This window comes from Engystomops pustulosus, chromosome 2 (genome assembly GCF_040894005.1).
Source record: "Engystomops pustulosus chromosome 2, aEngPut4.maternal, whole genome shotgun sequence".
NCBI classification, from domain to species: Eukaryota; Metazoa; Chordata; class Amphibia; order Anura; family Leptodactylidae; genus Engystomops; species Engystomops pustulosus.
The window spans coordinates 28687710-28711545 of NC_092412.1; the positions used below are offsets into that span (position 1 = coordinate 28687710).

Here is a 23836-nt window from a genome sequence, read left to right on the forward strand (position 1 = left end):
CTATACATTATTTATGCAGCGTTACAGTGGGCTCTATATATAGCCGTGTAATTACTGTGAGCATCCCTCATGTGCTGCGCTCACCCCACAGAGCGGCTCTGAATTTGATGTTTAATTACTGGGCACTTGCATCCACAGACAAGGAGTCTTATCACAGAGGAGAACTGGTGCTTCATTGCTGTAAGGAATTGTACATGGTGGTCAAGAGGCTCGTATAATAGGTCTGTATCTCCCGGGATACCAGGAGAACTGCTGCGGGATAAGATATTTATGACCAATTCCAAAACTGATATCATTATGTATTAATAATCCTTTATTTATATAGCTCACACAGATTACGCAGCGCTGCACAAAGCATGTCAAATCAGTCCCTGTCCCCATGGGGCTCACAATCTAATCATCCTAACAATATGTTTTGGAGTGTGGGAGGAAACCGGAGGACCCGTAGGAAACCCACGCAAACACAGAGAGAACATACAAACTCTTTGCAGATGTTGACCTGGGTGGGATTCGAACCCAGGACCCCAGCGCTTGCAATGCAGAAGTGCTATTCGCTCCATCTCTCCGCCATGTTTTACACTGCAGCGTCTATCACCAGGTATTAGATGGTGACTGGTTCTATGGTAATCTGCAGTAACATGGCCCTTTATGTGTTTAGTCCATATGTGTATGGACTAAACAGGCAGATTTTGGCAGAATTCTGGATGCTGTATCCGGGGGTCTCCTTACTCTCCCCGGATAGCAGTTTTTCGGGGGAACATAGGGATCTAAAAATTTAATTTCAACCCCCGGCCATCAGTAGGAAGGGCAAGTAAAATTCCATTTAATCTTGTCAATAGTAAATGCGACCATCCCAAAAGTTCCAGCTGTTACGGGTGACCCAGTAAAGGGGAATTTTTGGAACTTCTACCAATTGCTGATGGTTTCCCATGATAAAAATTTGGGAAATCTTTTTAATTATAAAAAATACAATTGATTCATTTTTTCTGTTTGGAATTGAACGCAAAAAGTGGATAGAATCTTTCCTCTAAGATCCCCTCCTAGCATGAAATAGAACATGTGTGTACATCTGCAGTATAAGACGTACTGTCTACTGCCACCTGGTGCTGCCAAACTGTATCTGCTCCCCATGCTGGATAAAGGGAACCTGTCACCAAGTTTTACCCCACTAAACTACTACCCCCTACTAGCCTCATAACATCCTAGAAAAATCAGGGGACGCATTAAGAATAAGCGAACATAAAGAAGACATTTGGGAAATGTTATTTGTGAAGTTATTTGGGTGCTATGACTGAAAAGCAGAAATTTTGAACTTTGAAAATGAAGAATTTTTTGCCATTTTTACCAAATTTAAGTTTTTTTCATAACTAAACCCAAAAGATATCATCCAGATTTGATGTACAATGTGTCCCAAGAAAACAATCCCCTGGACAGGTTAAAGTATTCCAAAGTAATAACCACTAATAGGGACACAGGGCAGATTGTAAATATCGGGTTTGCTCCTGAAGCCCTAAAATGGCTTAGTCCCGAGGGGGTTAATATGACACATAAAGCTTGTTTTTAGGTGCTATAGAAGGGAAGGTAGAGGCTTCTGAAGTGACACGACGTCTGCAGCCTCTAAACTTGACTCATCTCATATTTAAATCAAACGAAAAGAGTCATATTTGCCTGACTTTTCGAGATAATTTTATTATAGGTAACCGGATGAGATTTCACATAAAAGAGGGAATTCTACAAAGGACAATTCATGGACTAACTGAGGGGGATAGTAGTTTATTGGGATAAAACATGGTGACCGGTTTAAAAAGATGTAAAGGGAGGATACAATAATAGTAGAAATTACCCAACACAATTCAATTCTGCACAGACTCTATATCCTTTTAATAACTGTTCCTATAATCCTACAAGAAATGGGAAAGACACTAATTTCCAAAAACAAAAAATCACACAGAACGCATGCGCACACAATTCTAATAACTTTCACACTTTTTTTTTTAAAGCGCATGCGCAAACCGCATTACTACTTAGCTTTGTGCTACTTCCGAGGAGCATGCGCAACCCGTTCTCGCTACGGTGACGTTCTAGCTCTCGCCCTGAGAACTCTATGATAAAGCATAAAGCAACGTTCGCTGCTGGAGTAAAGTAGGCGTGGTTTTGAACTGTGTTTACAAGGCCCCGCCTCTTTCTTTCTCCAGTCCCTCCTCCTTTGCTCCTTCCTTCCCGCTGTGCCGGTCCGTATTGGCGGCTTGTTTGAAGGGCGGAAGTGACGTCTGTGTATAGGGAAACAGCCGTTTAGTGCTTGTTATGCCCGGACTATAGGGCAGAGGAGGAGAGCGGCGGCTGGAAGCAGGTATGGAGGAGCCGGTACCTCTTACATGATATTGCTCTGTGCAGGGTTCAGGGCCGTTGGCCTTTATCCTTCATATAAAAACTACAAGTCCCAGCATCTTCCTGTACTCTGTGTCATTCATTGCATGCTGGGACTTGTAGTCCCCGGACAACTATAGGCAGCAGACTGGTGGGTGGGGGTGTCAATATAATTCAGCCATAGGAGCTCAGGATCGGTGTGGATGGACTCCCCACGTGCTACTTATGGCAGAAATTGGCAAATAATCCACATCATTTTAGTCTTTGTAGAAATTTTAGTCTCATATTTTTGACCCCAAACCTGCTGCATCAGTGTATCTGAATCTGCAAAATGTGAACATGATCTAAAGAGTGCTCTTAGGATTTGAGAGGGTTTCTGAAAATCGGAGAGGACAGGTTTGGCCAGGGCAAAGACTGCTGAGGATTAGATCATCCGAACCTAGGGAGAGTTTCCAAGTGGTCTGTCGCCCTGATTGGTGGAGGTCTGACTTCTGGGACATGCGCTGATCACGAGAATGGGAACCCCAGCGGTCTGGAGAAGGGACCCTTGATATTCAGATTGTTTAGGATCTCGTGATTGGTAGGGGTCCCAGCAGTTGGATCCTCTCTAATCCGCTTCTTATCCTGTGGATATTTGCAAAATTGGAACAACCCGTTTACTGCCTGGCTCCTACCTTCAAACCAAAATCCAAATAAGATTTGAATTCTCAGGACAAATTCACCCCAAGGTCAGGATCCTGTGGTGAACCCACTTCTACCTTCTGCAAATACTATGCAATCAATGTACAGAGAGCTGGGTAGGAGTAACCGGGGCTTAACTTTTTAGATGCCATAGTCCTTTGTGTAGCCAAATATTTAGTTGCAATTGTACAACTGTAGTTGTAATGTGTTGCCAACAGACTTTTTGGGTTAGTGTCTTGGGCTCATCTACACGCATTGGCCGTACCATGAGGCCCCTGCCCTTAGCATTGTTCTATCCCAGAGTCCTGCTTATTTATATGTACAACCCTTCATATTTTGCAGCACAGGGAGCTGATGTTCACCAAAAACATGAAACGGAAAGTGGCCAAAGTGAACGCTGTGCGGCTGAGCCCGAACGAGGAGGCTTCTATATTAAAACAAGAGCGAGAGAGGAGGAGGAAGCTGCGCCTGCAACAGGTAACTGGATTATCCCACTAATCATCAGGGGGTGACTCCGTAATATACAGTCATAAAGCATCATTAAAGGCACTGGTTATTTTTATTTTGCCAGCCTATCCTTAAAGGGGTTGTCCTGGGTTTTAAAAAAACATGGCTACTCTCTTCCAAAAACAGCACCATGTCTGACCATTGTTAGTGCTGATACTGCAGCTCAGCTATATAGCGGTGAATGAAGCTTAGTTGTAATACCACATAGTACCCGTGGTCAAGTGTGGTGCTGTTTTTGGAAGAAAGTACCCATGGTTTTTTTCAACCTCCAGACAACACCTTTAACCCCTTAATGACCGCCCTATCGGGATTCTACGTCGGTCATTAAGGGTACTTCTTCTGATGCGACGCCTTTCTACGGCGGCGCATCAGAAGAAGATTTCGGGACATCGGGTTATTATAGTGCCGGTGTCGGGCTGTGATATTACAGCCCAGACCCGGCACTAACACCCGGGATCGGAAAAACTCCGATCCCGGGTGTTTAACCCCTTGCACGCCGCGGTCAAGCATGACCGCGGCGTGCAAGTGTGTCCCCCGTGGATCGGACCCCCCCGGTGTGCTTACCGGGGGATCCGATCCCTCCTGCCGCTGCCCCGGGTTCCGACGAGTGACCCGGGGCTGTCGGCTCCTCTTCTCACCGGGTCCTGCCTTCCTGGCAGGACCCGGCTGTAAGTAACTGAGCATGCGCGGCATGCTCAGTTACTTACACTATACACTGCAATACAAGTGTATTGCAGTGTAAAGGCTTGAATAAGCGATCGGATGATCGCTTATTCAAGCCAAGAAGTAGAAAATGTAAAAAAGTAAAAAAAAAAAAAATTAAATCTTTTTATAATATAATTAAATAAATAAATAAAATAAAAGTCCCATAATCTCCCCAGTAACACATAAAATGCAAATAAAGTATATAAAACACAAAACACGTACATATTTGGTATCACCGCGTCCGTATTAATCTGTACAATAAATCTAAATCAATATTGAACCCGCTCGGTGAACTACGTAAAAAAAAAACTCGAAAAACTTCCCATAATATACAATTTTTCATCAAACACCATCACAAAAAATGTTCTAAAAAGTGATCAAAAAAAGTTACGGTACCTAATATGATACGACTGAAAAGAACAACTGTTTTCGCAAAAAATAAGCCCTCAACCAGATCTGACAACAGAAAAATACAGAAGTTATGGCCCTGAAAAGTTGTCAATAGTAAAAACAATGCGATTTTCTCCAATATTGGTTTTGCTCAGGAAAATTGAGCAAAATAAGAAAAACTATATAAATGAGGTATCACCGCATCCGTATTAATCTGTACAATATATCTAAATCAATATTGAACCCGCTCGGTGAACTACGTAAAAAAAAAACTCGAAAAACTTCCCATAATATACAATTTTTCATCAAACACCATCACAAAAAATGTTCTAAAAAGTGATCAAAAAAAGTTACGGTACCTAATATGATACGACTGAAAAGAACAACTGTTTTCGCAAAAAATAAGCCCTCAACCAGATCTGACAACAGAAAAATACAGAAGTTATGGCCCTGAAAAGTTGTCAATAGTAAAAACAATGCGATTTTCTCCAATATTGGTTTTGCTCAGGAAAATTGAGCAAAATAAGAAAAACTATATAAATGAGGTATCACCGCAATCGTAGTGAACCAGAGAATAAAGATAAAATATTATTTTTACGTTACGGTGAGCGGGGGGGGGGGGGGGAATGCTCACAATCCAAAATAAAAATTGATGATTTTGTTTGTGTCCCCCTTGAAATAGTTAATAAAATCTCATGAATAAGCTTTAGACTCCCAAAATAAATTATTTATACATTGTATCTCATCCCATAAAAAATAAGCCCTCATATGATCGCATTACCAAAAAAAATAAAAATTTATAGGTCGTACAATGTGACAATACAAATCTGCTGTGGACGGCGCCTCCATTCATTCTATACTCGGCCGTGCGCCCGTACAGCAGTTTACCACCACATATGCGGTATCAGTAAACTCGGGAGGAATTGGGCATCAAGCGTTGCAGTGCGTTTCATCATTTAATTTATTCTGAAAATGTCAGTTTTGGCCTAAATGAATGTATTTCCAAAAAAATTCCATAGTTTCTAAATCGCAGGTCCATATTTTTTAACCCATGTGAAACACTTAAAGGGTTAATGAACTTAATAGAAGTTGTTTTACATATGTTGAGGGGTGAAGTTTCTATAGTGGGGTAATTTATGAGGTTTTACTATTATTTAGGCCTCTCAAAGTCACTTGGAAGCCGAGTTGTCCCTCAAAATGTGAGTTATGGCAATTTTCATGAAAATAAGAAAAATCGCACCTAAAGTTCTGCGCCTCATAATATCCTAGAAAAATGACCGGAAGCATAAAATATCATCCCAACATAAAGCAGATATTCTGTAAATGTTAATTATCAAACTTTTTGGGTAGTTTTACTTCCTGTCTGGAAACCAGAACATTTCAAACTTGGAAAATGAAGAATTTTTACAAACTTTTGCCAAATTTTCACTTTTTTTCAGAACGAAACGCAAAACTTATCACTTAAATTTTATAACTAACATGAAGTACAATGTGTCACGAGAAAACATTCTCAAAATCACCAGGATATGTTAAAGCGTTCCGAAGTTATAACCAATTATCGTGAGACATGTCAGATTTGAAAAATCGAGTCTGGTCATTGAGCTGAAAACTAGTGTCGGTGATAAGGGGTTAATGAGATTGTCCAAGAATTATAATTAATGGTTTTTCTTAAATCCGTTGGCACCATGCTTTGTATGGTGGCTGGAAGCTGCAACTACAGCTGCGGATGCAGGTACAGTTTCTGCCCAATGCAGAGAACATTGTGCCATCCACTTACCTCTGTGTGAGTTCATACAGATCAAAGCTGCTACCAATCGTTCATTCTGAGCATAGGCCATAAATTAAAGTTCCTGGCCAACCCCTTTTAATATTTGTATCAGCTGGAGGTGGTTCTCAGATACCCAATTCCTCATCAATGAACTGTTTTGTCAGCTTCCCATTTTGGAACGGCACGGTGGTGAGAGCCAAAAGCAAACAGCTAGCTCCTATGTGGCGTTACAGAGTCAGATCTCATCTGTAGACAATTTATTATAATTGGGATGAATTTCAAGAGTTTAATGTAAACTCTGCTCTGATGTTAAGCCAACGTCACACACATAATGGGCTTCAGTGGCATAAACCACCCGTGCGGCTCAATAGCCTAGTGATGTTTGAGCCCCATGGGTAGTGACAAGCCATTGGGCATTACAGTTCCTAGTCGCAGCATGTGAATGGGAATCCTTCCATCTCTCCCACAATCCTGCTACTGTATGGTAAATCCCTTTGCAGGTCAGAGAACAGGAGAAGTTCATTGCTCAGCAGATCCGCCAAGATGTCAAGGAAAGAAGAGATCAGCAGCTGCAGCTATTGGCCGAAGACCTGAGAGCCAGATGGGAAACCACCCAGGCTGAGAAGATCCAGTCCCTGGAGAAGATCTATCAATGTGCGCTCAACGCCATCGGAGAAGGACACCGGCAAGCCAAGGAGAATGTAAGACGTTACACGTGAAGTCTATAGTATCCTTATTGAGGGATGTCTATTGCTTGCTGTTATCAGCCAGTTTAGGCTTTGGAATTCTCCTATGGGACAATTACATATCTCTAAACAATGTTCCTATAGGCTCTGCTCTGGAACAATCGCCCCTTTTAGTTGTGATTAATACTTTTAGCCTCTGCCTAGGTCATGTTTGGCTGTAGGTAACTAAGCCCCGCCCCCATTGCACTTGAAAGGCTGCATATTCATAACAAATGATGATCACTGCATTAATTGGCTGCAGGGAATCAAGTGATTTGGGAATATGGATCTCCTATCGTACAGGCAGCTGAATGCGGTTCAATATAATTTGTTTTTTTATTTTTTATATATATATTTCTTAAGGAGCCTGATTTGAAGGCTGTGGAAAAGGCAATGGCTGCCAACAAAGAAAAAGCTGAGAAGAGACACAGAGAGGCTTTAAGAGAGTTAAAACAACACAAAGAGAAACAGCTGAGAGCAGAGTCCTGGTAAGTGACAACTGCAATGTGTAGTCGGAGCTCGACACTGCACAAACATGTCTTGAGATATTGTGATGGAGGCCTATGTTGTGTGTGACCATTGAATATCCACATGTCACTTGTCATAGAGGTACAGCACAGAGCTAGACACAATAATGAAACATAACTGAGTTATTTATGCACTACCCCCTCAGCTAAAGCCACCGTGGCTCTGTCCCACGAAAAGTTTAATCGTTGTAGACGCTGCGGCTGCGTGTCCCATGTGTGTATTCCATGACTGTAAATTGGTGGCTTATATTATGCATAACTATACTTCAAAGCCCGCCTGGTCATAATTCATATATTTCTCATCAATTTCTCCTCAACCAATCTGTGATCAGCATCCTCTGATATTCCTAGGGTGGTCAAGTGCTATGGATATTGGACTCTGGAAGCCAACAATATAGATGTTGGGCAATTGGCTAAATATGTGATAGTGGTGTTTGGTTTGGCGAGATCAGTAAATTCATGCCCGGGAAGGGGGTTGACATATGTTCTTCCCAGACCCCTGGAAGAAGATTTGTAGGAAATATGTCCCAACTTCTTCCCACCTTGATCCAGTTTTTCTTTTTGAACCCTTTTTATTTTACGGTTTTCCTTTTATGTATATGCCTTTTGGGCTCTATAGGTCCCCATGCTTGGAGAGGTGGATTATCTCAGTGTTACCCTGTGAGTGTCTGTGTGCTGGCAGTAGCTATATGCAGTGTGTGTCTGTGCGCTGGCAGTAGCTATATGCAGTGTGTGTCTGTGTGCTGGCAGTAGCTATATGCAGTGTGTGTCTGTGTGCTGGCAGTAGCTATGGGCAGTGTGTGTGTCTGTGTGCTGGCAGTAGCTATGGGCAGTGTGTGTGTCTGTGTGCTGGCAGTAGCTATGGGCAGTGTGTGTCTGGCTGCTGGCAGTAGCTATGGGCAGTGTGTGTCTGGCTGCTGGCAGTAGCTATGGGCAGTGTGTGTCTGGCTGCTGGCAGTAGCTATGGGCAGTGTGTGTCTGGCTGCTGGCAGTAGCTATGGGCAGTGTGTGTCTGGCTGCTGGCAGTAGCTATGGGCAGTGTGTGTCTGGCTGCTGGCAGTAGCTATGGGCAGTGTGTGTCTGGCTGCTGGCAGTAGCTATGGGCAGTGTGTGTCTGGCTGCTGGCAGTAGCTATGGGCAGTGTGTGTCTGGCTGCTGGCAGTAGCTATGGGCAGTGTGTGTCTGGCTGCTGGCAGTAGCTATGGGCAGTGTGTGTCTGGCTGCTGGCAGTAGCTATGGGCAGTGTGTGTCTGGCTGCTGGCAGTAGCTATGGGCAGTGTGTGTGTCTGGCTGCTGGCAGTAGCTATGGGCAGTGTGTGTGTCTGGCTGCTGGCAGTAGCTATGGGCAGTGTGTGTGTCTGTGTGCTGGCAGTAGCTATGGGCAGTGTGTGTGTCTGTGTGCTGGCAGTAGCTATGGGCAGTGTGTGTGTCTGTGTGCTGGCAGTAGCTATGGGCAGTGTGTGTGTCTGTGTGCTGGCAGTAGCTATGGGCAGTGTGTGTGTCTTTGTGCTGGCAGTAGCTATGGGCAGTGTGTGTGTCTTTGTGCTGGCAGTAGCTATGGGCAGTGTGTGTGTCTTTGTGCTGGCAGTAGCTATGGGCAGTGTGTGTGTCTTTGTGCTGGCAGTAGCTATGGGCAGTGTGTGTGTCTTTGTGCTGGCAGTAGCTATGGGCAGTGTGTGTGTCTGGCTGCTGGCAGTAGCTATGGGCAGTGTGTGTGTCTGGCTGCTGGCAGTAGCTATGGGCAGTGTGTGTGTCTGGCTGCTGGCAGTAGCTATGGGCAGTGTGTGTGTCTGGCTGCTGGCAGTAGCTATGGGCAGTGTGTGTGTCTGGCTGCTGGCAGTAGCTATGGGCAGTGTGTGTGTCTGGCTGCTGGCAGTAGCTATGGGCAGTGTGTGTGTCTGGCTGCTGGCAGTAGCTATGGGCAGTGTGTGTGTCTGGCTGCTGGCAGTAGCTATGGGCAGTGTGTGTGTCTGTGTGCTGGCAGTAGCTATGGGCAGTGTGTGTGTCTGTGTGCTGGCAGTAGCTATGGGCAGTGTGTGTGTCTGGGTGCTGGCAGTAGCTATGGGCAGTGTGTGTCTGGGTGCGGTCCTGGTCTAGGTGTCTCATAAGCCGTAATTTACTAGTAGTGGCGGCTGTGAGAAGTGTATGGAATAAGTGTGACTGTTTCAGTGAGTAGAGTGGCTCAATGCAGCAGCATTCCATAGTAAATGGTAGGGAAGGGGAGGGGGTGGTAGACAGCGAGGTTGTGCGCCCCCTGGGCTGTGTGGGTGTGTTGTGTAGGGTCAGGGATTCTGATGTGTGGTTTCCTTGACATAATTGGGCGCTAGGGGGTTAAAATATATAGTAAAGACTCCATCTTGCGTAGGTTAAGACGTGGGAGGCTCTCTAGCTCAAGAACACCCTGTGATATAACTCAAGAGTGAGGGTTCATCACAGTAACCCATCCATGGATGCATAATTCTTCCTATTTCTATATGGCATCCAACATACAACCTGTAACTTGGGCGATGTACTGAATAAAGATGTAATTGTAGCATTTAAATACATAAAGTTTATAATTTCTTTGTGCAAAAATTTCTAAAGTTTTAGAATTTTTTTTTTTTGTAAAGATCAACTCTTGACCAAAATGTAGTGGTGTGTTTTCCTATAAACTAATGTTAGGCTCTATCCATGGGATAGGGCTTAACTTGCTGATCAGTGGGGGTCTCATCAGAGACCCCCTCATCGGTCTGTAGGACTAATGGAGTAGATGGACATGCATGACCCTTCTGCTCCATTAATCTCTATGGAGCTGACGAAGATTGACGCGCTCACTTGTCTCCGTCAGCTCCATAGAGATTAATGGAGCAGAAGGGTCATGCATGTCCATCTACTCCATTAGTCTTAGAGCGATGAGGGGGTCTCTGATGAGACCCCCACTGATCAGAAAGTTAGGCCCCCCATTTTTTATTTTTTTTTTTTGGCAGTGACAATAATTAAATTTGTTGTTGCTACAAAATTTGTTTGCTTAAATAAAAAAAAAAAAAAAATTAATGGAGCTATTAAATTTAATTAATGTTAATAAAAATAATTATGAAAAACTGAGTAATAAAATGTATAATCCTACAATAGTGGCAAAATTTTTAATGTTAATACAAATTATAAGCCTAAAGTAATTATATGCACATTAATACATTTTCTTATCATACCAAAATATTAATTATGCAGTAATGAAGAAATCTTATTACAGGCAGTCCCCGGGTTACATACAAGATAGGGTCCGGAGGTTTGTTCTTAAGTTGAATTTGTATGCAAGTCGAAACTGTATATTTTATAATTGTAGATCAAGATTAAAAAAAAAATTTGGCCCCAGTGACAATTGGAGTTTAAACCTTTTTTGCTGTAATGGGACCAAGGATTATCAATAAAACTTCATTACAGACTCCTTACAGCTGATTATTGCAATCTGGGACTATAGTAACATCCAGAGACCTTCACCAGAGGTCAGAGGGGTCTGTCTGTAACTATGGGTTGTATGTAAGTCGGGTGTCCTTAAGTAGGGGACCGCCTGTATACGAAGCTATAATGGTAATCAGAGGTCGCATTAACGCCTCACCACGCGTCATAGACGCGTGATGAGGCGCCATTACCCCCCAAAATAATTGCCATGCGTAAAAGAACGCATGGCAATTATTCCCTGTAGCGCACAGGCTGAGCGGCCCGGCGCGAGCTGCAAAAGAGGGAAATGTCACTAGCGCGATCGCAGCGCGCGCCGGGCCGCTCAGCGGGGCACGTGACTAAGGGGCGTGCCGGAGAGACCCGGAGTGAGAGCACCGGCCACAGGGGAGACATGTGGACAGAGGGGCTGTCCCTGCGACGGGACTTAAGATCAAGGCCGGGTGAGTGTAGTGTGCTGTGTGAGTGTAGTCTTGTGTGTGCTGTGTGAGTGTAGTCTTGTGTGAGTAGTGTACTGTAGTGTAGTGGTGTGCGTGCTGAGTGTAGTGTAGTGGTGTGTGTGCTGTGTGAGTGGAGTGTAGTGTAGTGGTGTGTGTGCTGTGTGAGTGGAGTGTAGTGTAGTGGTGTGTGTGCTGTGTGAGTGGAGTGTAGTGTAGTGGTGTGTGTGCTGTGTGAGTGGAGTGTAGTGTAGTGGTGTGTGTGCTGTGTGAGTGGAGTGTAGTGTAGTGGTGTGTGTGCTGTGTGAGTGGAGTGTAGTGGTGTGTGTGCTGTGTGAGTGGAGTGTAGTGTAGTGGTGTGCGTGCTGTGTGAGTGGAGTGTAGTGTAGTGGTGTGCGTGCTGTGTGAGTGGAGTGTAGTGTAGTGGTGTGTGTGCTGTGTGAGTGGAGTGTAGTGTAGTGGTGTGTGTGCTGTGTGAGTGTAGTGTAGTGTAGTGGTGTGTGTGCTGTGTGAGTGGAGTGAAGTGGTGTGTGTGCTGTGTGAGTGGAGTGTAGTGTAGTGGTGTGTGTGCTGTGTGAGTGGAGTGTAGTGTAGTGGTGTGTGTGCTGTGTGAGTGGAGAGTAGTGTAGTGTTGTGCGTGCTGTGTGAGTGGAGTGTAGTGTAGTGGTGTGTGTGCTGTGTGAGTGGAGTGTAGTGTAGTGGTGTGTGTGCTGTGTGAGTGGAGTGTAGTGTAGTGGTGTGTGTGCTGTGTGAGTGGAGTGTAGTGTAGTGGTGTGTGTGCTGTGTGAGTGGAGTGTAGTGTAGTGGTGTGTGTGCTGTGTGAGTGGAGTGTAGTGTAGTGGTGTGTGTGCTGTGTGAGTGGAGTGTACTGTAGTGTTGTGCGTGCTGTGTGAGTGTAGTGTAGTGTTGTGCGTGCTGTGTGAGTGGAGTGTAGTGTAGTGGTGTGCGTGCTGTGTGAGTGGAGAGTAGTGTAGTGTTGTGCGTGCTGTGTGAGTGGAGTGTAGTGTAGTGGTGTGCGTGCTGTGTGAGTGGAGTGTAGTGTAGTGTTGTGCGTGCTGTGTGAGTGGAGAGTAGTGTAGTGTTGTGCGTGCTGTGTGAGTGGAGAGTAGTGTAGTGTTGTGCGTGCTGTGTGAGTGGAGAGTAGTGTAGTGTTGTGCGTGCTGTGTGAGTGGAGAGTAGTGTAGTGTTGTGCGTGCTGTGTGAGTGGAGTGTAGTGTAGTGGTGTGCGTGCTGTGTGAGTGGAGTGTAGTGTAGTGTTGTGCGTGCTGTGTGAGTGGAGAGTAGTGTAGTGTTGTGCGTGCTGTGTGAGTGGAGAGTAGTGTAGTGTTGTGCGTGCTGTGTGAGTGGAGTGTAGTGTAGTGTTGTGCGTGCTGTGTGAGTGGAGTGTAGTGTAGTGGTGTGTGTGCTGTGTGAGTGGAGTGTAGTGGTGTGCGTGCTGTGTGAGTGGAGTGTAGTGTAGTGGTGTGCGTGCTGTGTGAGTGGAGTGTAGTGTAGTGTTGTGTGCGTGCTGTGTGAGTGTAGTGTAGTGGTGTGCGTGCTGTGTGAGTGGAGTGTAGTGTAGTGTTGTGTGCGTGCTGTGTGAGTGGAGTGTAGTGTAGTGGTGTGTGTGCTGTGTGAGTGGAGTGTAGTGTAGTGTTGTGTGCGTGCTGTGTGAGTGGAGTGTAGTGGTGTGCGTGCTGTGTGAGTGGAGTGTAGTGTAGTGGTGTGCGTGCTGTGTGAGTGGAGTGTAGTGTAGTGGTGTGTGTGCTGTGTGAGTGTAGTGTAGTGTAGTGGTGTGCGTGCTGTGTGAGTGGAGTGTACTGTAGTGGTGTGTGTGCTGTGTGAGTGGAGTGTACTGTAGTGGTGTGCGTGCTGTGTGAGTGGAGTGTAGTGTAGTGGTGTGTGTGCTGTGTGAGTGGAGTGTAGTGTAGTGTTGTGTGCGTGCTGTGTGAGTGGAGTGTAGTGGTGTGTGTGCTGTGTGAGTGGAGTGTAGTGTAGTGTTGTGTGCGTGCTGTGTGAGTGGAGTGTAGTGGTGTGCGTGCTGTGTGAGTGGAGTGTAGTGTAGTGTTGTGTGCGTGCTGTGTGAGTGGAGTGTAGTGTAGTGGTGTGTGTGCTGTGTGAGTGGAGTGTAGTGTAGTGTTGTGTGCGTGCTGTGTGAGTGGAGTGTAGTGGTGTGTGTGCTGTGTGAGTGGAGTGTAGTGTAGTGTTGTGTGCGTGCTGTGTGAGTGGAGTGTAGTGGTGTGCGTGCTGTGTGAGTGGAGTGTAGTGTAGTGTTGTGTGCGTGCTGTGTGAGTGGAGTGTAGTGTAGTGGTGTGTGTGCTGTGTGAGTGGAGTGTAGTGTAGTGTTGTGTGCGTGCTGTGTGAGTGGAGTGTAGTGGTGTGCGTGCTGTGTGAGTGGAGTGTAGTGTAGTGGTGTGCGTGCTGTGTGAGTGGAGTGTAGTGTAGTGGTGTGTGTGCTGTGTGAGTGTAGTGTAGTGTAGTGGTGTGCGTGCTGTGTGAGTGGAGTGTACTGTAGTGGTGTGTGTGCTGTGTGAGTGGAGTGTACTGTAGTGGTGTGCGTGCTGTGTGAGTGGAGTGTAGTGTTGTGTGTGCTGTGTGAGTGGAGTGTAGTGTAGTGTTGTGCGTGCTGTGCGAGTGGAGTGTAGTGGTGTGCGTGCTGTGCGAGTGGAGTGTAGTGGTGTGCGTGCGGAGTGTAGTGGTGTGCGTGCTGTGCGAGTGGAGTGTAGTGGTGTGCGTGCTGTGTAAGTGTAGTGTAGTGGTGTGCGTGCTGTGTGTAGTGGTGTGCGTGCTGTGTGTAGTGGTGTGCGTGCTGTGTGTAGTGGTGTGCGTGCTGTGTGTAGTGGTGTGCGTGCTGTGTGAGTGGAGTGTAGTGTTGTGCATGCTGTGTTTTACCGAAATTTTCATACTCCTCCTCGGGTAAAAATACTCCTCAAAAATGGTGAGAGGAGTATTTTTACCCTTCTGGAAAAATGTTAGTGCGACCTCTGATGGTAATGATAGAAATTTTATATAATGCTTAAAGGACATCTACCAGCAGAATGAAAGACTGTGTTTGCAAATGAGACTGAGGGGCTCCAGGCTCTATTAACACCTATGGAGCCTGGAACCCCCCGGGCTCATTTGGATACAGTCCTTCATCCTGGTGGTACATGCCCTTTAAATAATAATTTTAAAAAATAGGAAAAATTAAAATTCATCAGTTTCACTGGAGTAGGCAGCGTTTATTTCTCTCCTCTTCACCTTGTTGTAATTCTTCTTTTTCTTTACTCTCAGGCACATTAAGGCGCGGAAAAAAGCCCTTGAAATTGAAAAAGAGCGTGCAGCAAAAATCGCCAGCCTCCCCCCTCCCCCGCCGGATCCTCTTCAGGTACTTGTACAGCACTGCATTGTCACCTCTGTGTGTGTGTGTATATAAAATGACACTTAAGTTTCACCAAGTGCTTACAAATTTAAAGGGTTGTACTCTTTGTATTTTTTGTGATACTTGGGTTTAAATAAAAAAAATTTTGTGTGCTTTTTGAATAGAATAACTTGGTTATCAGGTTCATTGAGCAGGTTGTTGCATTTCTGCTAATGCGCCTTTGCTAGCTGAGAGTCTTGACTTTATTTTTCCATTCATGTAACTGTATGGGGACTTGTTTTTTGCAAGACAAGTTGTAGAGTTTAACCCCTTTAAGGACGCAGGTTTTTTTTTGCTCATTTCTTGCTCTCCACCTTTTAGAAATCCATAACTTTTTTTCATTTTTCCACGTACAAAGGTGTGTGAGCTTATTTCGTGCGTAACCAATTTTTCTTCTCAGTGACGTTATTTATTATTCCATGCCGTGTACTGGGTATCTGGAAAAAAATTGTCACGTTCTTGTGCGGTCAATTTTTTACGACTTTCACAGTGCTTTCCAAATAACCTCTACTTTATTCTTTGGTTCGGTACGATCACTGGGACACCAAATTTATATACCATATTTTTTGGACTGTAAGGCGCCCCGGATTATAAGGCGTACCATCAGGGGCGTCGCTAGGTCAAAAGATCCGGGGCTCGTGCCCCGGATCTTTTGGCCAGTGTCCCGAATCTCCTCGGGTCAGCAGATCATCTGCCCCGCTGCCCGGGAGATTCCTTCCCTCTCGTTCTCATCACGATCTGTGTCCTCAGATCGTGATGAGAACGAGTGCAGGCGCTGCTTTCCCCTGCAAGGACCTAGGCTCCGGGAGTTCCAGAGGCTGAAGGACCTGTGATGATGTCATGATCACATGACCTGCAGGGGAAAGCAGCGCACATAAAGAGAGAGCTGCATCTGTGATAGGGACTAGGGAAGGGGGAGAACATTGTGAGGCACACTATTTCCTGGGGGGATGTGTGAGGCACACTATTTCCTGGGGGGATGTGTGAGGCACACTATTTCCTGGGGGGATGTGTGAGGCACACTATTTCCTGGGGGGATGTGTGAGGCACACTATTTCCTGGGGGGATGTGTGAGGCACACTATTTCCTGGGGGGATGTGTGAGGCACACTATTTCCTGGGGGGATGTGTGAGGCACACTATTTCCTGGGGGGATGTGTGAGGCACACTATTTCCTGGGGGGATGTGTGAGGCACATTACTTACTGGGGGGATGTGTGAGGCACATTACTTACTGGGGGGCTGCGTGAGGCACATTATTTCCTGGGGGGACTGTGTGAGGCACATTATTTCCTGGGGGGGACTGTGTGAGGCACATTATTTCCTGGGGGGACTGTGTGAGGCACATTATTTCCTGGGGGGACTGTGTGAGGCACATTATTTCCTGGGGGGACTGTGTGAGGCGAGGCACATTACTTACGGGGGGGCTGTGTGTGAGGCGAGGCACATTACTTACGGGGGGGCTGTGTGTGAGGCGAGGCACATTACTTACGGGGGGGGCTGTGTGTGAGGCGAGGCACATTACTTACGGGGGGGGCTGTGTGTGAGGCGAGGCACATTACTTACGGGGGGGACTGTGTGTGAGGCGAGGCACATTACTTACGGGGGGGACTGTGTGTGAGGCGAGGCACATTACTTACGGGGGGGACTGTGTGTGAGGCGAGGCACATTACTTACGGGGGGGGCTGTGTGTGAGGCGAGGCACATTACTTACGGGGGGGGCTGTGTGTGAGGCGAGGCACATTACTTACGGGGGGGACTGTGTGTGAGGCGAGGCACATTACTTACGGGGGGGGCTGTGTGTGAGGCGAGGCACATTACTTACGGGGGGGGCTGTGTGTGAGGCGAGGCACATTACTTACGGGGGGGGGCTGTGTGTGAGGCGAGGCACATTACTTACGGGGGGGACTGTGTGTGAGGCGAGGCACATTACTTACGGGGGGGGCTGTGTGTGAGGCGAGGCACATTACTTACGGGGGGGGCTGTGTGTGAGGCGAGGCACATTACTTACGGGGGGGGCTGTGTGTGAGGCGAGGCACATTACTTACGGGGGGGGCTGTGTGTGAGGCGAGGCACATTACTTACGGGGGGGGCTGTGTGTGAGGCGAGGCACATTACTTACGGGGGGGGCTGTGTGTGAGGCGAGGCACATTACTTACGGGGGGGCTGTGTGTGAGGCGAGGCACATTACTTACGGGGGGGGCTGTGTGTGAGGCGAGGCACATTACTTACTGGGGGGCTGTGTGGTCACATTACTTACTGGGGGGCTGTGTGGGCACATTACTTACTGGGGGGCTGTGTGGGGCACATTACTTACTGGGGGGCTGTGTGGGGCACATTACTTACTGGGGGGCTGTGTGGTCACATTACTTACTGGGGGGCTGTGTGGGCACATTACTTACTGGGGGGGCTGTGTGGGCACATTACTTACTGGGGGGGCTGTGTGGGCACATTACTTACTGGGGGGGCTGTGTGAGGCACATTACTTACTGGGGGGCTGTGTGGTCACATAACTTACTGGGGGGCGGTGTGGGGGACATTTGGAGCGTGTTCACACATGGCACTAGCACAGGCCTTGGTTTGATCACATATATTTTCCAGTAATACACATGTGATGGGTAACACGCACCTGGTTTTGTTTAAATGCAAGACAAAGTGTGAGCGCTGCCTTACAGTATTTGGGGAGATTGTTAGGGGCAGCAGCAGGATAACACTGCCAGGGAACCAAGATGTAGGGACAATGAGGAACATAAGATGTGGTGATGGGGATTTCTCCTTTGTTCTCTGTAGCTGTATATACCAGAAGTAACCTTGTTATTGGCACAACCACATGTGAGGGGGTTATGTACAGGAGGGGGCGTTACTGAAAGTGCAATACACATGCATTGGGGCCCGTGCCCCGGATCTTTTACCACCCTAGCAACGCCCCTGCGTACCATCAATAAATGCCTGCTAAAACGTCTAGGTTCATATATAAGGCGCACCGGATTATAGGGATGAATGACCAGCAGGTGGCAGACCGGTGCACAGTTCCAGGCAGCTGCAGTTCCAGGCAGTCTCCAGTGGACAGAGCTTGGATCTCAGAGGTGTGGGCTGTTAGGGGTTAATGCTGCAGGGGTTATGCTGTCTCCCTCTGCCCCTTCTCTTTCCCTCCTCAGGCAGGGCATTAGTTCTGTTGGGTTCCCTGTGGCTCCCTCTCTTTCCCCTGTTACAGGGCTGGCTGGTATAGGGGTAAAATTGCTTCATCAGGCGGCCGACGAGGATTGCCGCGTGGTCGGCACTATGGCGCTGGTGGTACTGCCGTCCCTGCCAGTGTGGGGTATTGAGTACAGTGTGGGCTGGTGCAGGATATTGCTGACGCGGAGCTCTTAAATGTTATACAGTACATGTTGTCTGTAAGTCCGGTTCATAGATGAGGCGCACTGGACTATAAGGCGCACCTTTGATTTCTGAGAAAATCAAAGGATATTTTGTGCGCCTTATAGTCCGAAAAATACGGTAAGTTTTATTGTGTTTTAATACATTTTCAAAAGCTAAACGAATATGTACGAAAAAGAAAAAACCTATTTTCGCCATCTTCGAACTCTTTCATATTTTGGTGTACAGAGCTGTGTGAGGGGTCATTTCCTATTTGAGTACGTGTCCCTTTGTCAGTCCTCCGGCTGTCATACCAACCATCCGCTGACACTTTGCTATTTGCTGTGTGTTTTGTGTTCAAATCCTTTTAAGCTGCAGAACCCAAAATGTTTGCTCTGTGCGGAGTAACCTCAACAAATAGGTTTTACTTTTTATGTCTTGAAAACAGAACATTGAAGTGGAAAAGCGTCTTCCAGTAGTGAAGGTCTACAATGCAGAAAGCTTCTCCGCCTCCCACTACCACTTACCCGAAGCCTACGTGGACCGCGAGATGGATACCGAGCAGGTGCAGTAACCGATTTACGTCTTGTTGCTAAGAGAGATTTATCATAAGTGTCTGAAAACTATTCTAGCTGCTCATGGGAACCAATCCCACAGCTGTTTATAAAACGAAAGCCGAGCTCTGATTGGTTGCCATGAGATAAATTTACCTTAAAATTTTAAAGAACATTGCTGCATATTAAAGGTGTTTCCGGGATTTTTGGGTGCGTTACTCACCATGGATACTTGTTGCTTGACAGACTGATGCCCGCTCCGCAGCCGTGGAGGAAGAGAAGAGGATGAATGCCCTCCAACAAGAAGAGGAAAGGGAAAGACTAGAGCAAATGGAGAAGGCAAACCTCCGCGGGTCTCATGCTCTAAAACAGGTTCAGCTGGCACAGGTACAGCTCTCCAGCCATAGCTGAGCAGTTAACGACTAACATGGAGTCACTTCAGGATGGTTTATGGCTCTCTTACACTGTTGTAGGACAGGGAACGACTAATGACAGAACTGGAACACTTGCAGCAGGAAGATCTTTCCAGACGGCGACAGATCGTGGCAAAGATGCCGCAGCAGTTGTTTGAGCCGGCCTATCGCCGCGCCGAGATCAGGGAGGAATGGCAGAGGGAGCTGGAGACCGCGTTCGAAGACATGTATACCAGAAATGCAAGTAAGAATTTAGTCTTCTCCTGAGTGAACACTTACTGACTGCTTCCCCCACTGCAGGACTCTAACAGTCGGGTACTCGGCACGTAAAAAAGATGTCTGCTTTCTTCCACAAATGGCTCGGCACCTGACTATTTGTAGTGTAAAGATTTCTAAGCTGCAAAACCGTGGTGTAAAGAGTAGCCATCTTTATCAACGTCTTGGTATACCCCTGCCCCCCAACCTGCAGGGAAATCTATAAAAGGCATCTTCAACCTGATCGAAAAATGCTGACCAACATTCCTAACAATTGAGAACATCCCCACACTGCGCCACCGGATCACTGACACCCTGAGGCTGACACTACTCAGGCTGATGTTGTCTTCCACGGTAGTTGGTCAGCCAGGCACGGACATTAGTGGCATCTAGTACAGTGGAGGTGATGATCTGCTCAATCAGGAGTAGGACTTCACTATGATTTCTCCCACGCATGGTTTTTCCCTGCAGAGCCGCCATCTCTGTGCAGCATCACACACACACACACACACACACACACACACACACACACACACACACACACACACACACACACACACACACACACACACACACACACACACACACACACACACACACAGCCACAGCCGTCACTTACAGTATAATGTCCCCTGGATAACGGGGCTCCTAAATTAATTTATACCCCCTAACACTACAACTGACAACACAAATAAAACATTCTGTATATAGTCCAGCACCCACAGTTATATATACCAAACACCCCTTGATTAATAAATAGACAGAATATACAGCTAAACAACCCCCTCCATCCCGCTCTCCACCACCTCCATAGCAGCACAGCAAGGACCCCTGCATAAATGGTGTATAGAGGCAGGACCCCCATAGACTGTCTGTACTGTGCTCCTTGTGAAAGATAATAAAACTGATACTCCACTCCAGCCTCGGCGCTCTCCATCTGTTGCTGGTGTCTCCTGGATGTTTCTGGTTGTACAGACTTGCTAGCGTTTGGCCAAGTCCCCTTGTGGCTCCACGATCTGCCGCCGACATTGGGATTTTCATCGCACCTCTTGGCAGCAGCGGCCCTGCTGCTACATGTGACAGTGGATGGGACTGCTGGAGACACCGGAGCGTTTTGTTCAGACATTTCTACTACTACCGTTCTTAACTAACCCCCCCAGCTTGGTATTCCCTATATTGTCTATAGGGAGTAACTTGATAACTTGTTACAACACATTGATGTGAATGGGTATATGAAACTAGTCTGTACTAAAACAATTTATTTCTTTTTAAGAATTGAGGGGAGACATGGTCCTGCACCTAAAACCGCAGCCCCTGCCGGATCCCTCTGTTACCAGTCTGGATGAGGATCTCGATTTGACGGTGGAGCCTGAAGTGGTATCTGGAGCGGAACATCACCCCGGAGGTGCTGAGGACATCCGATCAGTGGAAGACGTTCAGGGTGAGACACGTCTGTACGGATACAGGGAGTGTCTCTTGTCGCCCTGCTGTTATTATAAGTGGTTTCTTGATTCTCTTTGTGGTTTAGAAGGAGAACCACAGTCTAAGAAGGTGCTGAAGAGGCTATTAAACAGAATAAGGAATCAGAAGGACCAGTGGCGGGCTAAGGCGGAGACGACGGAAGCGGTCAGCGACACCCTGGAGTCCGGATCTCTGCCGATGGATCAGGAGGAAGACAAGTCCGTCATAGGTTGGTTGTCCTTATCGCGGTCTGGGGTTAAAGGGAACTTGTCACCACATTTTACCTCATTAAACTACTTGTCCCCTCAGGTAGGGGATGAATTTTTTTCTAGAATTGCAATCTTTTTGTGACATGTCCCTCATTTAACTATAATAAAAAAAAAAAACTGCCAAAGTCTTGTGAAAATGAGCAGAGAAGTCATATTTGCTTGAGACGAGTCAAGTGTATAGGCTGCAGAGAGTGTCACTTCACACTCAGGACCTAGAAAGTTGTTGCTGGTGTCATATTTAAGTGTTTATATGAGGCTTGTGTTTCATTGATCTACAGAACTGGAAATACAGGCAGGTAAAGAAATAGTTGGTAATGTGAACTGCAGATAAAGATTTCTGTCTGGTTCTGTAACTCAAGCCTGATGCGATGTAAAAGTTGAGATCCTTTTCTTTTAATATAACACCAGTAGAGAGCAAATGAAGTGACTCTAAACTGGACTCCTCTCAAATAAAATATGACTCTTCTCAACTCATTTTGACCGCCCCCCCCCACCCCAGTAAAAACCTCTATTTAACTTTTCCCATCTTTTTTGACACTTGTGATCTACATTATTTATGTGCTCACTTTCTCCTTTCCTCGTAGACTCTAATGTGATGGCGGACAATACGGTCTTGGCCGGGAAGTCTATTCTGCTCCATCCTCAGGAACAGGCCGTGCGAATAAGAGCGGAGGCCGAGCGCAAGACAAAGGTGACGTCTTCACTCCTAATTCTACGGTGTATACTTGACGCTGAATGTCGGCGGTGGCTTTGCAAGAAATCTTACGAATACTTGCAACTCCTGGAGTGCAGACTAGATTCACCATAAGCGCTCATGTTCAGTCTGTGTAGTCTGATCCGGTAGTTGCACTTGACTTGGACTGTGTTCCTGTTTACATTTATTGCAAAATTTTAAATCCATTTTGTTGCTTTTACAGATGGAAGACCTGGAGCGTCAGAAGCAGGAACAGCTGGAACTGATCCATAGACTAGAAGAGGAGAGGAAAAGTTTAGAGGCGGAATTCCAGAAGATGCGGATACAGATGCAGGAGAATAGCGCGACCACAGAGCAGGAAGAGCCAGAGCCGCGGGCGGTGGATGGTAAAGCAGAGGTATGTGACTTTATCTATTATACTATATATTGGTAGTGGGGTACAGTCTGTGGTACCCCCTGTGTAAGGTATTCAGCACATATTGATAGACATATCTAGAAGTATTATGATTGTGTATGTCTGCGTCCCCTCCTCCCCCTAACAGCACTATATGATGTGTTGTACATTTATCCGTCTTCTCTAGGAATCTGTATCTGCAGTCGCGCAGTTGAACACATCGGCTGAGAATGGCCATCTACTGATGATCCGGCAGTACCAGCAGTGCTTGATAGAGCAGAACAGGTACTTGCCCAGGAAATCTGTTTTTGTTCTGACTGATGCTGCAGACATTTGTTAAAGGGATTGGCCTATTCTACTTGCCTTGGTAAAGTTTGGTATAAGACCCTAAGGCAGTGGTGGCGAACCTATGACACGGGTGATAGAGGTGACAGTCAGAGCCCTTTCTGTGGGCACCCAGGCCTTCAACCCAAAGCAGTTTGCCAGATAGGACTCAAGACTTTCTTCTCAGGTCCAATATAGACCAGAAAGTGCCATGCCCAGCGCTATTTTAAAGCAACATCCTTGGCTGCTAGAACTACAGGTGGAGCGAGAAGATGTGGATAGAGATGGATTGTCATCTGAGCTCCTGCTCTGGGTCCCCTGATTCTTCCTCTTCAGGGGACTCTGGAGAAAAGCTACAATACAATTTTCTCCATCTTTCTATTGTATTGGTGAACTCAGAACACCAATACGATTAAAACCTGTGATACAGTAGGGATCTATAAGTTACTGCTTTGTCACGTTGGCACTTTGCGACATATATATGTGTTTTTGTTGTAGCTTGTTCGCCATCAATGCCCTAAGGGGCTGGTCCATATCAAGGTTCATATCCTTGCACACCCCTTTAACCAATGCTATAGGAGTGTTTATCTTGGAGCGGGTGAGCAGACAGTCCCTTCATCCCCTAGAAGCCAACAGGACAGTGGAAATCCTAAGTCCTGCTTTTGGTGTGTTATGTGACCTGTGCCTCCCTGTGACCGGGTATGGGGGTGACTCTATTAGGGTCTTATTTGCCCTGTTAAAGGGGTTGACCACTTATCCTCAACTTTACTTTTATATTGGGCAATGGCTTTCAAGACAGTTTGTCTGCTGGGACACCTTAAAATCTGTAGAAAGGGAGACCGTGTGTTGACCCAACTCTCCCCATGCCAGTATTTTGGAGGTCCCTCAAATAGTGTAGTGCCAAATGCCGCTCCTGTCCTGACTTGCGTGCAACTTCCGTATCAGCTTAGAAGAAGGCAGAAACTCTGAGTTCCCCATTCCAGGTCTCTGCCGTCAACCCCACCACAACAATTGTATATTTATTAATGTAAAAGTTGATACAACCACTTTAAATGAGCATATGACTCCACTTGAGCAAGTGTGCATGCTGGGTGATGTAGTTCCACAAACTCCTCTTTGAAGAACCCCTTGGTGTATAAATAAATATAACAGGGATTTTCACAGGATTCCCGATGTTAAAGGTTTCTCCTCCATGT

At 46.5% G+C, this 23836-nt stretch overlaps 1 protein-coding gene across 1 annotated transcript in view; it reads left to right on the forward strand.

The window, feature by feature from the left end:
• Window positions 1-2217: 2217 nt before the first annotated feature.
• Window positions 2218-23836, forward strand: part of CEP295 (centrosomal protein 295) — a 45015-nt gene continuing 23396 nt past the window's right edge. Inside the window, exons 1-13 of the mRNA XM_072134117.1 lie at window positions 2218-2350; window positions 3391-3525; window positions 6919-7119; window positions 7507-7631; window positions 14795-14888; window positions 18725-18841; window positions 19077-19217; window positions 19304-19487; window positions 20772-20939; window positions 21027-21188; window positions 21813-21919; window positions 22146-22319; window positions 22504-22601. Coding sequence (XP_071990218.1) covers window positions 3403-3525; window positions 6919-7119; window positions 7507-7631; window positions 14795-14888; window positions 18725-18841; window positions 19077-19217; window positions 19304-19487; window positions 20772-20939; window positions 21027-21188; window positions 21813-21919; window positions 22146-22319; window positions 22504-22601 — 1694 coding nt within the window. The 5' untranslated portion in view covers window positions 2218-2350; window positions 3391-3402. The remainder of the gene's footprint in view (window positions 2351-3390; window positions 3526-6918; window positions 7120-7506; window positions 7632-14794; window positions 14889-18724; window positions 18842-19076; window positions 19218-19303; window positions 19488-20771; window positions 20940-21026; window positions 21189-21812; window positions 21920-22145; window positions 22320-22503; window positions 22602-23836) is intronic.